This window comes from Macrobrachium nipponense, chromosome 27 (genome assembly GCF_015104395.2).
Source record: "Macrobrachium nipponense isolate FS-2020 chromosome 27, ASM1510439v2, whole genome shotgun sequence".
NCBI lineage: Eukaryota > Metazoa > Arthropoda > Malacostraca > Decapoda > Palaemonidae > Macrobrachium > Macrobrachium nipponense.
In genome coordinates, this window is record NC_087216.1 from 72,707,616 (window position 1) to 72,722,140 (window position 14,525).

The 14,525-nt window shown below is 37.3% G+C and overlaps 1 protein-coding gene across 2 annotated transcripts in view; it reads left to right on the forward strand.

The window, feature by feature from the left end:
* LOC135201086 (lymphocyte-specific helicase-like) overlaps window positions 1-9,840 on the forward strand; it is a 47,103-nt gene extending 37,263 nt beyond the window's left edge. For both annotated transcript variants that reach the window (XM_064229975.1, XM_064229974.1), the window contains exons 15-19: window positions 2,989-3,112; window positions 3,972-4,129; window positions 4,497-4,665; window positions 4,788-5,076; window positions 9,009-9,840. In XM_064229975.1, coding sequence (XP_064086045.1) covers window positions 2,989-3,112; window positions 3,972-4,129; window positions 4,497-4,665; window positions 4,788-5,076; window positions 9,009-9,157 — 889 coding nt within the window. In that variant the 3' untranslated portion in view covers window positions 9,158-9,840. The remainder of the gene's footprint in view (window positions 1-2,988; window positions 3,113-3,971; window positions 4,130-4,496; window positions 4,666-4,787; window positions 5,077-9,008) is intronic.
* The last annotated feature ends 4,685 nt before the right edge of the window (window positions 9,841-14,525 follow it).

The window sequence follows — 14,525 nt, forward strand, 5'->3', positions numbered from 1 at the left end:
CAAACTTCATCCTGACTTAAAATCCGGCTAAAGTTAATCTGCATCCCTCGGGTTGGGGTTCTCTATCCCTTAGGAGCCGGGGTAAAAAATCAGTATGTAACACTCCAGACCGGGGAAACTTTGAGGTTGGCCAATTTAAGGGAAAAAAATACTTCAATGGAAAGAGGAAGAAGTTGAATGCACATGATGTAAAAAAATTAAAGTATTAAATTTTCTCTATCTTCAAGGATAATTGTAAATTTTACCAAGGTATACATGTTTTTTTCCAATAAATTTGGTTATTTTGTAAAATTATAATTACAGCTCACACAATATCAAAAGAGATAGAACTAAAATCAGTTACAAATTATTATGAGCATATTTGTTGTAAAATATTTATTTAAATTTAATGAAAATAAAGAGGCAGTAACTTTTTTTGGGTTATACATGTCTTTTCTAATATTTCTTTGCTTTTTTTTTCTGTAAAATGACAATTATAAGTGACATACTATCATAAAAGATAAGAACTCAAATCAACAGCTACCCCTGGTTATATTTATGAGCAAATTTATAAGAAGACATCATGTGATAGAGAGGCGCAGTAGTACAATTATCCTTGAAGTCTAGTATACAACTAACTCTGTCATGAGGCACCCACTTTATCTGAACCAGTCTAAAAGTTGCCATTAGTGTATTTATGGGCTGTAGAAGCAGTGGCACCTCTTTCCCACCCGATTCCCCCAAATCGATGGTGTGTAATAGCGTTACTCACCTTGAGTAAATCCATCAACCACTCAAAACCTGTTATTACTACTCATGTGAGCATATCTGTCCAATAAGGGTTAGCAGTGCCTTAGTGGCGTGATTGATATGGTCTTGACCTGCCACCTCGGGAGCCGCGAGTTCGATTCTCGGGCATTCCATCGAGGAGTTAGAGATGTGTATTTCTGGTGATAAGAGTTCACTCTCGACGTGGTTCGGAAGTCACGTAAAGCTGTTGGTCCCCTTGCTGCATAACCACTGGTTCCATGCAGCAATAAAACACCATACAAACAAACAAACAAATTGAGGGTTAGTGCACCTTTCCAGCTCCTGTTTAAAGCTGTCTTACTGTGCTCAAACTCTTCTCCAAATTCTCACTCATTTAATCGCACCATCTAATCTTTGTCTCCCATTTTAATAGGAGACTTTCACCTTCACAAGTGATCCCTGATCCCCTTTATCTGCCAAGAGTAACCAGATTCATTGCACTGTCAATGTGCTTCACTAGAACTATTCAGTTCCAGAGGTCCTTTATTCCTCACACTGTTGGACTGGAAGTTTCCCAGAGAATGTGTGCAACTGGAACTCAAAAGTGCAAGTGAAGATGTAGTCCATTGGTACTACCCTACAGCTATTCTTGCATTTTAGTACATTTTTATTCATTATTTTTTTATTTTTAATAAGTGAGGTTGTAATTCTGTATTTCCCTTTATGTTTTCTTCCTAATGAGCACCATATGCTTTGGAAGCTTGAATTTGAAGTTAATGGCTCCTGGGGCTTGTTCTTCAAGTCTCCTCACTTATCCTTACCGCATACCAAAACCATCTCAATCTTGACACACTTTTCGCATTTTTATTTTTTACCATTATGTCACTCCTTATAATAGTTTCATTTTCTAGCGCCTCATGAATAGATTTGTTTGTTTGTATGGTGTGTTTACGTTGCATGGAACCAGTGGTTATTCAGCAACGGGACCAACGGCTTCACGTGACGTCCGAACCACGTTGAGAGTGAACTTCTATCACCATAAATACACAACCTCTATCCCCTCGGTGGAATGTCTGAGAATCAAACTTGCGGCCACCGAGGTTGTACACCAACACTACACCGACCACGCCACTGAGGTGCTCTCGTGAATGGAAACTCCCAAAATCCATCTCGGCACCTCCATTTCACTTCAGCTTATGTCCCTCTTCGCTTTACAAACCCCGTGTTGTTGAAATATCATCACAGGTTTGATTACAGTATGGTAGATCTGTATTGTTAGTTTATTTTCATAATTCTATCACAAGCTACCCTGCCAACTCCATCCATTTCCCCCAAGCAGCTTTTATCTTGCTTTCAACTTCAGCTTCACACTCTCCATCCTGGCTAGAAGTAGATTCTAAGTAAAATAATCTATCCCTTCCCTTCTTGCTGGACACCATAACAACAGTTTTACCCTCATTTACCTTCACACCACCTTGTTAGAGATTCCAGCCACTTGAAAAAGGACAGTCTGGGTTGGTAATAGAGTAAGTGTAGCAGTGATAAACTCCATGAAGTGTTCTGAAGTTTTAATTTTCTTTGAGCTTTAAAAGGTGAGGAAAACCATCTTGAGGGATAAGGATTACTAGGTGCACAGGAAGAGCTCCTCTAACTGATCATGAAAAGTAAAAAATCTGTTTCTTCTACCCTAGCTTTAGAAGACTGTTTGCTGTCGTTTCCTATACTTGTCTTCTCACCTCTTTATATTTCATATAATTATTCATATCATCATCATCATCTGGCCAACCACCACATTGTAATGGTTGCAGGAGGAGTTCATCTTTGCTTCTACATTTTATGCACAGATCATAACAATCATAGGCTAAAGAGAAAAGGTGAGTGGTACCCTCAACGTTTCATCCTAAATGTTTATCATCTTCCTGAGTAGGCATCCTAGATAACAGTCCTCCCCATGGAGGGGTAGTGCCTTCAGTGTACTTCGTGCGGTACACTGTGGGCGGGCATTACTTAAGTTCTTAACAGCGTCCCTTAGCTGCAACCTTTTTCATTCCTCTTACTGTCCCTCCGTTCATATTTTTCTTCCATCTCACTCTTCACCCTCTCCTAACAGTTGGTTCGCCTGTTATGTTACACCTTTCATTTACTGTCACTTTCCGTTTCAGTGCTGAATGACCTCATAGGTCCCAGTGTTTGGCCTTTGGATCTAAATTGTATTTTTCAGCAAACAGACCCAGTGCTAATAGTGCAGATATCTTTCAGGAAAGAGGTCCAGAAGACAGCAGTTGTGAGAGTAAAACTGCAAAACCGATTCATGCAGATGAGAAGAGTTGTAAATCATCCTTATCTGGTGAATTATCCTCTGAACAAAGATGGCTCTTACAAGGTAAGATCAGGCAATGGAGGCCTTCCTCAAGGTGCAGCTCCTTTTGTTCCTTTTACTGTACCTCCGTTCACGTAGCTATTCCATCGTACTGTCCACTTGCTCCTAACAATTTTTTCATGGTACAACTTTGAGGTTTTTTTCCTGTTCTACCTTTCAAACATTTACGAGGTTTTTCTTCTGTTACATCTTTCAAACATTTACGAGGTTTTATCTCCTGCTATGTTACACCTTTCAAATATGTATGAGTTTTTCCTCCTGCTACAACTTTCAAACATTTTCACAATTTTTCCTCCTGTTACATCTTTCAAACATTTACGAGGTTTTATCTCCTGTTACACCTTTCAAACATTTACAAGGATTGTTCTCCTGTTACATCTTTCAAACATTTTTACTGTCAATTTATATTTTATTCTGTAGTTGTAAAGTGCCTTTTATATTCCATTAGTTCTTTATCTTGAATTCAACATTTTCAGAATTTTCTGTCCCTAGTTGTCTCATTTGAGAAAAATTAATCAAGACAATGCTATGAGAATCCAAAGGAAAATGTGACTTGATGGGTGTGTTTAACTTGGATATAAAATATTAAGCCTTAAGGAATATTTGTTGTTTAATTACAGTGTGTGTTTTGTGTGCTGGTATTCAAGATGACTTCATACTATTTTTAATAATAATAAAAAAAATTCCTTTGAATTGTCTATTGACATTCAAGTTTCAATTGCACCACAGTACTTCTCCAAAGGGATGATAGAGGGCAGGATATGAAAATTTGTCTTACTCAAATTTAAGGAGTTCATGAAGAGAGGAAAATAATTAAAATCCTTTGTTTTTCTCATCTTGTATAATCTCTTGTCTTGTTAAGGTTGATGAGGAGTTGGTAAAAACCTGTGGGAAATTGCAAGTATTGGACCAGCTTTTGGAAGAGCTTCACAGGAGAGGTCATCGTGTGCTTCTATTTTCTCAAATGACAATGATGATGGATATCCTGGAGGACTACCTAACGCTGAGACCAAAGTACAGGTGAGGTTTTTCTTGCCAGTGAATTATAGTTGTAATGTAGTGTAACAAGTGAATAAATTGTACCTGTTGCATTTGTCAATCATATCCAGAACGTTTTTTTTTTCCCCCCACGGAATCTAAACTAGGTTTTCTGATCGTTGTAATAGTCAATGAGGGCAGTTTACAGTAGAATTCTGAAAGGTGACTTGAGAATTTAAGAGAACCTATGTTTTAACATATTTTTAAGTTTGGAATAAACAGCTTCTCTATGGACAGATGTGCATATTGATTCAGTTTGCATCCATTACTCCTGGATTGTCTCCTACATGTACCTGTCCTTATGCTAAGTTTTGTGTGAAATTCTCTAATGTGATCTTAAATACTACAGGTACAAGAGATTGGATGGCAGCATATCACTTGAGGAACGCCAAATTGACATTAATGAATTCAACCAAGAAAAATCTTCATATTTTTTGTTTTTGATAAGCACAAGAGCTGGTAGCCTAGGAATAAATCTTGCTACTGCTGATACTGTGATAATTTATGATTCAGATTGGGTAAGTTTAAGTTTACTATAGTTATAACATGTGATCACTTGGAGTTTATAGTTTACCACCTTCATTCTTATTAAGGATAGCAAAACAATAGGAAGTAACAATTTTTTTATTCATGTTCGTAGAACCCACAGTGCGACCTTCAAGCTCAAGATCGATGTCACAGGATTGGGCAGACCAAACCAGTCTTGGTTCTTCGACTAATAACGGCCAGTTCGGTTGACGAACGTATCGTAGACAGGGCTGCTGCTAAAAGAAAATTAGAGAAGCTAATTATACAGTCGGGAAAGTTCCAGGCAGGAGATGCAAGAAAACGTGGGAAAATGTTGGAGAAGAGCATTGATATTGAGGAGCTCACAGAATTACTCAAGCAGAGGGACCATGATAGAATCCATAATACTACAACTGGAAATGGTATGGTTATAGCCATCTTAATAGAAATTCTGTTTTGTTAATAGATTATTGCATGTTTGTGTTCCTATTGCGATAGAAGTTACACCTTTCCTATTGGAGTATCCTTCAGTACATGTTGTTGTACTGGTTGTAAATGAAATATTTAGAAAAGTGTCCTGATGGAAGGGGTGTTACACAAACACTTCTCACTCTCATCATTCATCACTCCTCTACTGTTCTTGGGTTGGAAGCATCACAGTCCCCCCTCTAGTGTGGTGCTGCTGACTTTTTGGATGAGTACCCTCATCTTTCCCTTGCTTGTTAGTTTTGACACTGTCGAATCTTATTTTTCTTTCTCTTCATCTTTTCCCACTCCTGTGTGGGGTCAGTGTTTCTAACGGCTTTCCCTCACCTGGATTGGTCATTAACATTTTCCTCAGACAAATGTTTGTCACAGATCTTCAACAACATCCATCTACCTTGGCTTCAGTCTTCCTCTTGCTCTCCCACTAGGTACCTCCATCTGCATCACACTCCTCCCTACATATGCATTATCCCTTCTCATCACATGGCCACACCACTGCAGTTTTCTTTGATTTTTTATGACTAGTTGTAACCCTTACTCTTTCATTCTTGATCCTGTCCATTTTTGTCACCACATATATCGAAGCATTTTTAACAACTGTATCCAGCCTTTTCTCTTTCACACTGTTTACCAGCCACGTTTCAACTCCATACATCAAAACTGATGTCGCTACACTCCTATTTACTATTCCTTTCACCCTTGTGTTGATTCTGCAGTTATACAACACACCTGTCATCTTTCTCCAGTTTTTCCATCCAGCCAGCAGTGTGCGTATTATTTTTACATCCAAATTTCCATCACCAGCGACTTTTGAATCAGGATACCAAAGTTTTTCTATTTGGTTCAGCCTTGTCCATTCTGTACTAATCTCGATCTTGATCTTCATTGAGCCTCACATATTCAGTATTCTTACAGTACCTAACTCCATTGTTTTAGTTTTGACTCCACTGCCTGTCTTTTGGTAATGCATATAATGGTGTCATCAGCAAACAGCATGCACAAGGGGTTGATCTCTTAATCCTTGAGATAACACCTGCATAGTCAGGTCAAAAAGATATGGACTTGAGGAGATCCACAATGTAAACCAACTTTTTCTGGGATCTATGCAATTAGCCTAACACTGCTTCTAACCTGCAGTTTTACTCCATACATATCTTGGACCAGCTTCACACACTTCTCTGGTATTCCCTGTGCTCTATTTTCAATCCTTCTGCTTTTCCCAGTATCTTTCCATCATCTGTCAAAGGGCTAATACTGCAAATGTTGTTCCTCTTTCTGGCATGAGACCAAACTGTTCTTCAATTGAAGATGTTTCGTCCCTAATCCTCCATTATTCTTTCCCAGATTTTCATAGTGTAAGACTTTAGCTCTGTAATTTGCACAATCCTGGTAGCCACAATAAAGCTTTCTCTTTGTTCCTTTGGTATCTTTTCTTGACGGTATATTTTCTGTTAGGTCCCACAGTTTGTCTATTCCTTTTTCTCCCAGGCTCTTCATTACTTCTGTAGGAATTCCATCCAGTGCTGTTGCTTTACCATTTTTTCCTGTCCCAATATGCATGTGGTTTTTCTTGTAGTGTGCTTTTTTTTTTTCACATTTCACACCTTGTTTTTACTTTCACATGGAGATGAAGCAGGACAAACGCTATTGTAAGGGTCATGGATTGCCATGTAACCAGAGGCCGTAGCACTCCTAACCTTTCTCCATACACAGACTGTTAGCCATAAATGTTTTTGTTGTAGCCCTCACTAGCACACAACAACACATATTGCTTGGCTGGCAGGACAGGAGTGACAAGTTAAAACATCCCCTCAATGCCTCAGAGGTAGAAGGCACCCATGTTGTTGGTGAGCCTTTGGACACTGAGGGGCCTTTTGTCCCTGGAGTCTGTTCTAGCAGATGTGAAGCAGTGGCTTCAGGAGGTTATTTCTTATTCGTGAGCTGAATGATCTTGAGAATTGTGCCACCCCATGAAGAACTTTCCCCGCGAGAGACTCCATCAACATGAGTTCTGCACCAAAGTGGAAAAACTTGCAAGTCAGTGATGATGTCAGCTGTTCATGCAAAGTCTTCACTAGATCTTTAGCAGGATCCAATAACTACTCTCATGATGAGAGCTCCTTGTGGCAAAGCACATGCCTTCCTAGCTCGTCAGGTCACCAGTGTCTGGGCAAACCTAATCCTACGTTGAAGGGACTCGGGGCCTTACCTTAGTGTCAAAGCAGGTTTCTCGTGAGAGCTGGCTCTCTGTGTAATTAACATCACATTTTTGTGGTTGCAGTTCTATTTTCTGGTGGGAAAGGTGAAAGCAGCAATGGAAATGAAGAGGGGGAACTGAAATACTATCGTAACCTTTGCTGCCACCTTTAACCCTTTAAGGCATTAGTTTTTTAGCACCTTGCAAAGCATTCGATACGTCTGACAGACTCCTTTTTTGAAAAATCGAAAGAAATGGTTGTAATAGTTTTTAATGATTTTTATGGGCATGAACAGAAAGAGCAGCTGCTCCACTTTCATTTTAAGTACCAACTTAAGTAATTGTGCAGAAAAGGAAAAATAGTAAAATTGACCAAAGAAATTCTCAAAAAGCAACTTAAAGAAAAAATTTATTATTCCACTAATACAAATTAAGAAAAAATATTTTATAAGGTTCTTTTCTTGTCCCGTGGCCATGTTCTGTAGGTGCCACACACTTCTGGCTCTGGAGGGTCACCTCTGGAAGACTGTGAAAAAGGGTAATTTTTATGTTACAAAAAAATGAATATATCCACTGCAATTTTTTTTTGAGACTGTCAACTTACTTTGACAATTAAACTATGATTTTCAGACCTAAATTACATGTAGTGACACTTTAGAATAAAATTAAGATGATAATATGATGATAGGAAGCGTGTCTTGCGGCGTTTCTTTGATGGGCACTTCTTACAGTAGGATGGTGTAAAGCGGCTTTCTGCAATTACCACCTTTTGACAGTATTAATGATATTCCTTAGGGAGATTGTTAGGGTGGGAGTGCTTAGCCTTTGTTGTCCCCAGGGTTTTATGAATGCCTTTGCAACTGCTTGCAGGAATTTTCTTCTGTTGAGAGAGGCAGATGTGTTCCCACAGTAAATGACCCACTCCTCAATTAGGTAGACTTGCATAGCATTTCATGCATCTCATGGACTAACAGGGCAAATTACACAGAGACTGGGAGGAGGACCAGCTGTGCAATACTTTCCCTCAGAAGACCCAGTGGGGCACTGAACATAGCTGGGTGGCTGAGCCTGCATCACCATGTGGTCTCTGGTGCCAACATGTTTCCCCTCTCAATGATCCTGTCGGGGGGTAGGACTGCCTTTAAAGGGTTAAGCCATCACAGGGAGGAAAGTCGCTGCCTGTGAGATCATTGAGTTGCCACAAAGTCTACTACCTTGGGTGCCGAGAGGAAACTTCAGCCCCTTCCCCTTTTCTCTCCCCTAGCAAAGGTCCTTTTGCCCTCCCTTTCAGAGCCAAGTGAAATTTTGTGAGTGAAGTATCAAGCAATATATGATTATTGTGGTTTTAATGAACAAAGCTCTCAAGTACAAAATATCTTGAGAAAGTTGTCAGATGTATTGTAAAAGCTTTTGAATGTTTCATTTTATTAATATAAGAGACAGTTCTCAAAGGTACTGATTTTAAAAGCTTTTAATTTTTTCAACAAAACCACTAAGCATTAAATTTTTGAAAGAAAAAATGCACGTTCGAAAGTGAATATGCTTAAGAAATATATCACATCATGTGTAATTTTGCAGTAATATGTCAAATTCCATTTTGACCTATAGTCAAGGGTTTGAGACTTCCTGTAATTCACCTTTTGTAATTAATGTTTTTTGTTTGTCCTACAGTGTTTTCAAAGAAAGAAATTAACCAGTTACTGGACCGAAGTGACTTGGTTGCAGCAAAGTGCTCAAGTCCGAGAAAAGGCAGGGACCAGTTGAAAGGAGTCTTTAAGCTGGTTGAAGAAGAGGACAACGAAGCCATAACTTCTGCTTGAAGCACAAAGCTTGGAAATGCCATTTGAACAGTAATTGTAGGTTTAGCTTTCATTTTACATAAAGTCTGCCTCATAAGATTTTTTGTCCATATATGGAAGAGAGAATACAAAGCTGGCTTTTGTTATAAATTACTGTATTATTAGTATACTGAAAACTCTGTTCTTAATAGGTACTGCAAATTTCAAGTACCAAAATATTAATCTTGAAATGTGGTCCCAGTTGTTATTAGATTCCCGTAAAGTTTCTTCACAAGTTTCATGAAAATTTGATTCAGGTCTGTAAGAAATAAGTTTGTTCCCTCATTTTGTATTGTAAGAAATTTAGAAAATTTTAATATTCAATTATTGGCTGTGAACATTAATGTGTTAAGTTACTTATGTTTAATTTTTACATTTTTATTTTTGGACCCCTAAAAAATCAAATATACCCTAAGAAACTTTAAATTTCATTGCATATTTCATAATTTTTATTTTTATTTTACTATAATAGATTTTTTTTTTGAGGAAAAAAGAATGAATGTGTGGTGGCTGTCTTTTCTGTGGAATGTTGTGATTTTGAATTTTTCAGTCGATAGTTTATATGAGTATTACTGCTTGGAGAGTTGGTGGTAACTTACAGAGATAAAAGAAACAATTTTCAGGAGTATGACTGCTTGGAGAGAGGGTGGTATCTTACAGAGATATAAGGAAAAAATTTACAGGTAAATGAAGCAAGTGCTTCAAAGAGTAAACATACATTTAGAAAATGGTTTTGTTATAACTGTACTTTTGAGGTGATAACTAATGTTTTTCATCTTAGTTTCTGATGTAATGAAGGTATGAATAGAGGAGACACTTAGTGTGAGAATCTATGTGGTACTAATGCCCTCTGTGACTTGGCATTAATTTGTCGAGTATTCCATTATTTAATCTGCCAAAGAAGTGTTGCTCTATACAATGTATTTTTAAGTTTTATATTTTTTTGAAGTTTTTTAATAAAAGAAAAAAAGATAAAAGGGTAGTTTAATACACCTTGAAATCATTAAGAACCAACCTAATTGTACTTTCTCACATGACTGGCAAGTAGCCATAAAAAGCAGTGACTGTGATAAAAGGTCAAACAAATGCATCCTAGCAACTTATGTTGCTTCTTTATGATCTTCGCTGCTTTTACTCTCCTGAACCCTACAAACCCTTTTAAATTACTATCAGAGGTGTTCACATTTTGTCCTCAACTTCCCAACATTTTCGTCAACTTTGCCCTTACCTGTTGTCTTGTTGCTGTGACATTTATTAATTGTAAGAATACATCATATTTATTAGTTGTACCCTAATCTGAAATAATTCAACGACAAAGCTAGGTTCCTGAACTAGGCGTCATGGTCTGAGTATTTTTTGTTTTCAAATTTATATTTCCACAGGTATTCGGCAGAACAAAGAAAGAATTAACTACAGTAGTAATTGTCCATAAAAAAAATAACTAAATTATAAAATACCATACAAAGGAAAAATGTAATTTTTACCTGTAAAAATAAACCCTATTTACAATGTGCTAGGTCAGCTGTTATTAGGTTAGTGAACAATTATTCACTAGAAGCAGCCTACTAACCAACCTGCATTACTGTCAATGATTAGGAACGAAACTAGTCTTCCAAGCAAAGGTATCTCCAGATGCACTAACTTAAAAAGCTTAAGGACAACCCACTTTTGAAAGTCCAGACCTTGGCTCCAACATGCTTACAGCCTCATTCTGCAAACCTCAGGAACAGTGTGGGAAAAGAGGGATGGGACTGTAATGATAGATGTGTATGGAAATGTTTTTATTTGTATATTCACTTATAACTTGAAGCAATATGAGGGTGGGTGAAGAAAGCGCAGAGGAGTAAGATTTTTTCACCTTTTTTGTAGTATGGCCTGGCACAAGAAGGTATCAGCGCCTCAATGGGGTGGCTGGTATGGTGTTGGTATCCCACCTTTGTGGTTGCGGGTTTGATTCTCTGCCATTCCATTGAGGAGTGAGAGATGTGTATTTCTGGTGATATTAGTTCACTCTTGACGTGGTTCGGAAGTCACGTAAAGCCGTTGGTCCCGTTGCTGAATAACCACTGGTTCCATGCAACGTAAAAGCACCATACAAACAAACAAACAAGAAGGTATCTTAGAATGCATTTTCTTCTGGCTTAGTATTATTATTATTATTAAGGATTAGTTTATCCAGACCTCTGAGCCTAACAACGGCTCTTCTCGGGCTGGTTCTGGCTTAGTATCAACCTGCGAGAACAATTGTCCAGCCTTGGCTTAGAAAGTTTTATTCACCCTTCCCTGCTCTTTAAAGTTTTCTCGGTTTTCCTAGTAATGGGAGCAGGGATCTGTTATCAGCAAACTACCTTCACTGTACCTTACTTGGGGACTTCACCCACAAGGGCACGGGACCAACCAGTGTAGCTCCTCTTGGACAGAAAAGCACCTTGCCTAAGGTACTTGGATCACATACGGCTGGCAGTTGAACTCTTTCCCTTCCATTTTTTCTACATCTTTGATGAAGCTGCCATGACAAGTATTTGCAAGAATGGATCACACAACTGAGCAATCTCTCTTTGGAGCTTCAGCTCATTAGGTAAAATTCTCTCGTCTCCCTCTCAACATTGGGGAGGGGTGAAAGCAGCTTATCACCCAATCCATATTTCTTAACTAACTTGGATGATTTTACTTCCTTTCAATGCATTTTTCACCTACCAATTGGGAAGGTATGAGCTTCTACATTTTCCTAGGGTTAAATCTTTATAAATGGTTATCTGCCTTTGGGCCCTATCAGTCCTTGCGTCCATATGACAGGCTTTATAGGAGGCTGCAGGAGTCGACTGTTCCTCCCAATAGGAGGGAAGTAAGCACCTCAGTGGCGTGGTCGGTTTGGTCTTGGACTACCACCTTGATGGCAGCGAGTTCGATTCTTGGGCATTCCATTGAGGAGTAAGAGATGTGTATATCTGGTGATAGAAGTTCACTCTCGACATGGTTCGGAAGCCACGTAAAGCCGTTGGTCCCGTTGCTGAATAACTGATGGTTCCGTGCAATGTATGTATATATATATATATAATTATATATTATATATATATATATAATATATATATATATATATATATATATATATATATATATATATATATATATATATATATATAATATATATATATATATATATATATATATAATATATATTATATATATATATATATATTATATATTTATATATATTTGTTCATGAAACTTACCTGACAGATATATATATAGCTGTATTCTCCGAAGTCCGACAGAATTTCAAAATTCGCGGCACACGCAGTGGGCGGCCAGGTGGTAGTACCCATTCCCGCCGCTGGGAGGCGGATATCAGGAACCATTCCCATTTTCTATTCATATTTTTTCTGTCGCCGGTCGGTAAACAACTGTTTACAGACCTCCGCCTAGGATTTTGAAACTTCATTAGCCGCTTAAGTATCCTAATTATTCTTTCGATTATTGACTTGGATTTGTGGCTAGGCATACGTTATCATAAGTTAAATTTTTTCATTGCATATGTTGTCTGAAGCTAGTTAACCCTCTTACGCCGGAGCCCTAAAAATCAAAACGTCTCCCGTATGCCGGGCCCGGTTTGGAGTGAGCGCGGAAGTGGAAAAAATAATTTTTTCAAAAAATTACAGCGCGCGTACTTTTGAAGATTAAGAGTTCATTTTTGGCTCCTTTTTTTTGTCATTGCCTGAAGTTTAGAATGCAACCATCAGAAATGAAAAATAATATCATTATCATATGTAAATAATGCGATATATGGTAGCGAAAAAAAAAATTCATACATAATTGTATTCAAATCACGCTGTGCAGAAAACGGTCAAAGCTAACCAGTTACTTTTTTTTGCGTTGTATTGTACACTAAATTGCGATCATTTTGATATATACATTGTAAAACAATAAAAGCAACACCGGAAAAATATTATCACAAAATGATGTACGAATTCGTAACGCGCGGACGCAAAAAAATATTTTTTTCAAAAATTCACCGTAAATCACAATATTGTTCTAGAGACTTCCAATTTGTTTCAAAATTAAGACAAATGATTGAATATTATGATACTGCAAGAGTTTTAGATTAAAATTGCAGATTTTGACCATTTCGGACGAGTTAAAGTTGACCGAATGTCGAAATTTTTATATATATTTTTTTTTATATGCACATATTTCGGAAATGGAAACAGCTACAACCTTTAATTATTTTTTGTTGTATTCTTCATGAATTTGCGCACATTTTGATATATGAAACTGTATAAAACGGCTAATATGAAAAGGAGCAAATATTAGGATAATGCGATTTACGCATTTCGGAGATTTTCGGCCGCGAAGCGGCGCGCGGAGGGAAGAAAGATATTTTTTTCAGAAATTCACCATAAATCACAATATTGTTCTAGAGACTTCAAATTTGTTTCAAAATGAGATAAATAAATGAATATTACTACGCCGTAAGAGATTTAGCTTACAATTACGTTTTTTGACCATTTCAATTGCGTCAAAGTTGACCGTACATAGTATTTTTTCCAATTATCGTAATTTATATGCAGATATTTCAGAAATGAGAAAAAGCTACAACCTTTATTTATTTTTTGTTGTATTCTTCATGAATTTACGCACATTTTGATATATGAAACTGTATAAAACGGCTAATATGAAAAGGAGCAAATATTAGGATAATGCGATCTACGCCTTTCGGAGATTTTCGGCCGCGAAACGGCGCGCGGAGGGAAGAAGATATTTTTTTTATTTTTTTCAGAAATTCACCATAAATCACAATATTGTTCTAGAGACTTCAAATTTGTTTCAAAAATGAAGATAAATAAATGAATATTACTAGGCCGTAAGAGATTTAGCTTACAATTACGTTTTTCGACCATTTCAATTGCGTCAAATTTGACCGTACGTAGTTTTTTTTCCAATTATCGTAATTTATATGCAGATATTTCAGAAATGAGAAAAGCTACAACCTTTAATTATTTTTTGTTGTATTTGCCATGAATTTGCGCACATTTTGATATATGCAACTCTATAAAACGGCTAATATGAAAAGGAGAAAATATTAGGATAATGCGAACTACGCATTTCGGAGATTTTTCGCCGCGAGCGGCGCGCGGACAGGGAAGAAAGATATTTTTTTTTCAGAAATTCACCATAAATCACAATATTGTTCTAGAGACTCAAATTTGTTTCAAAAAATGAAGATAAATAAATGAATATTACTAGACCGTAAGAGATTTAGTTTACAATTACGTTTTTCGACCATTTCGATTGCGTCACATTTGACCGTACGTAGTTTTTTTTCCAATTATCGTAATTTATATGCAGATAT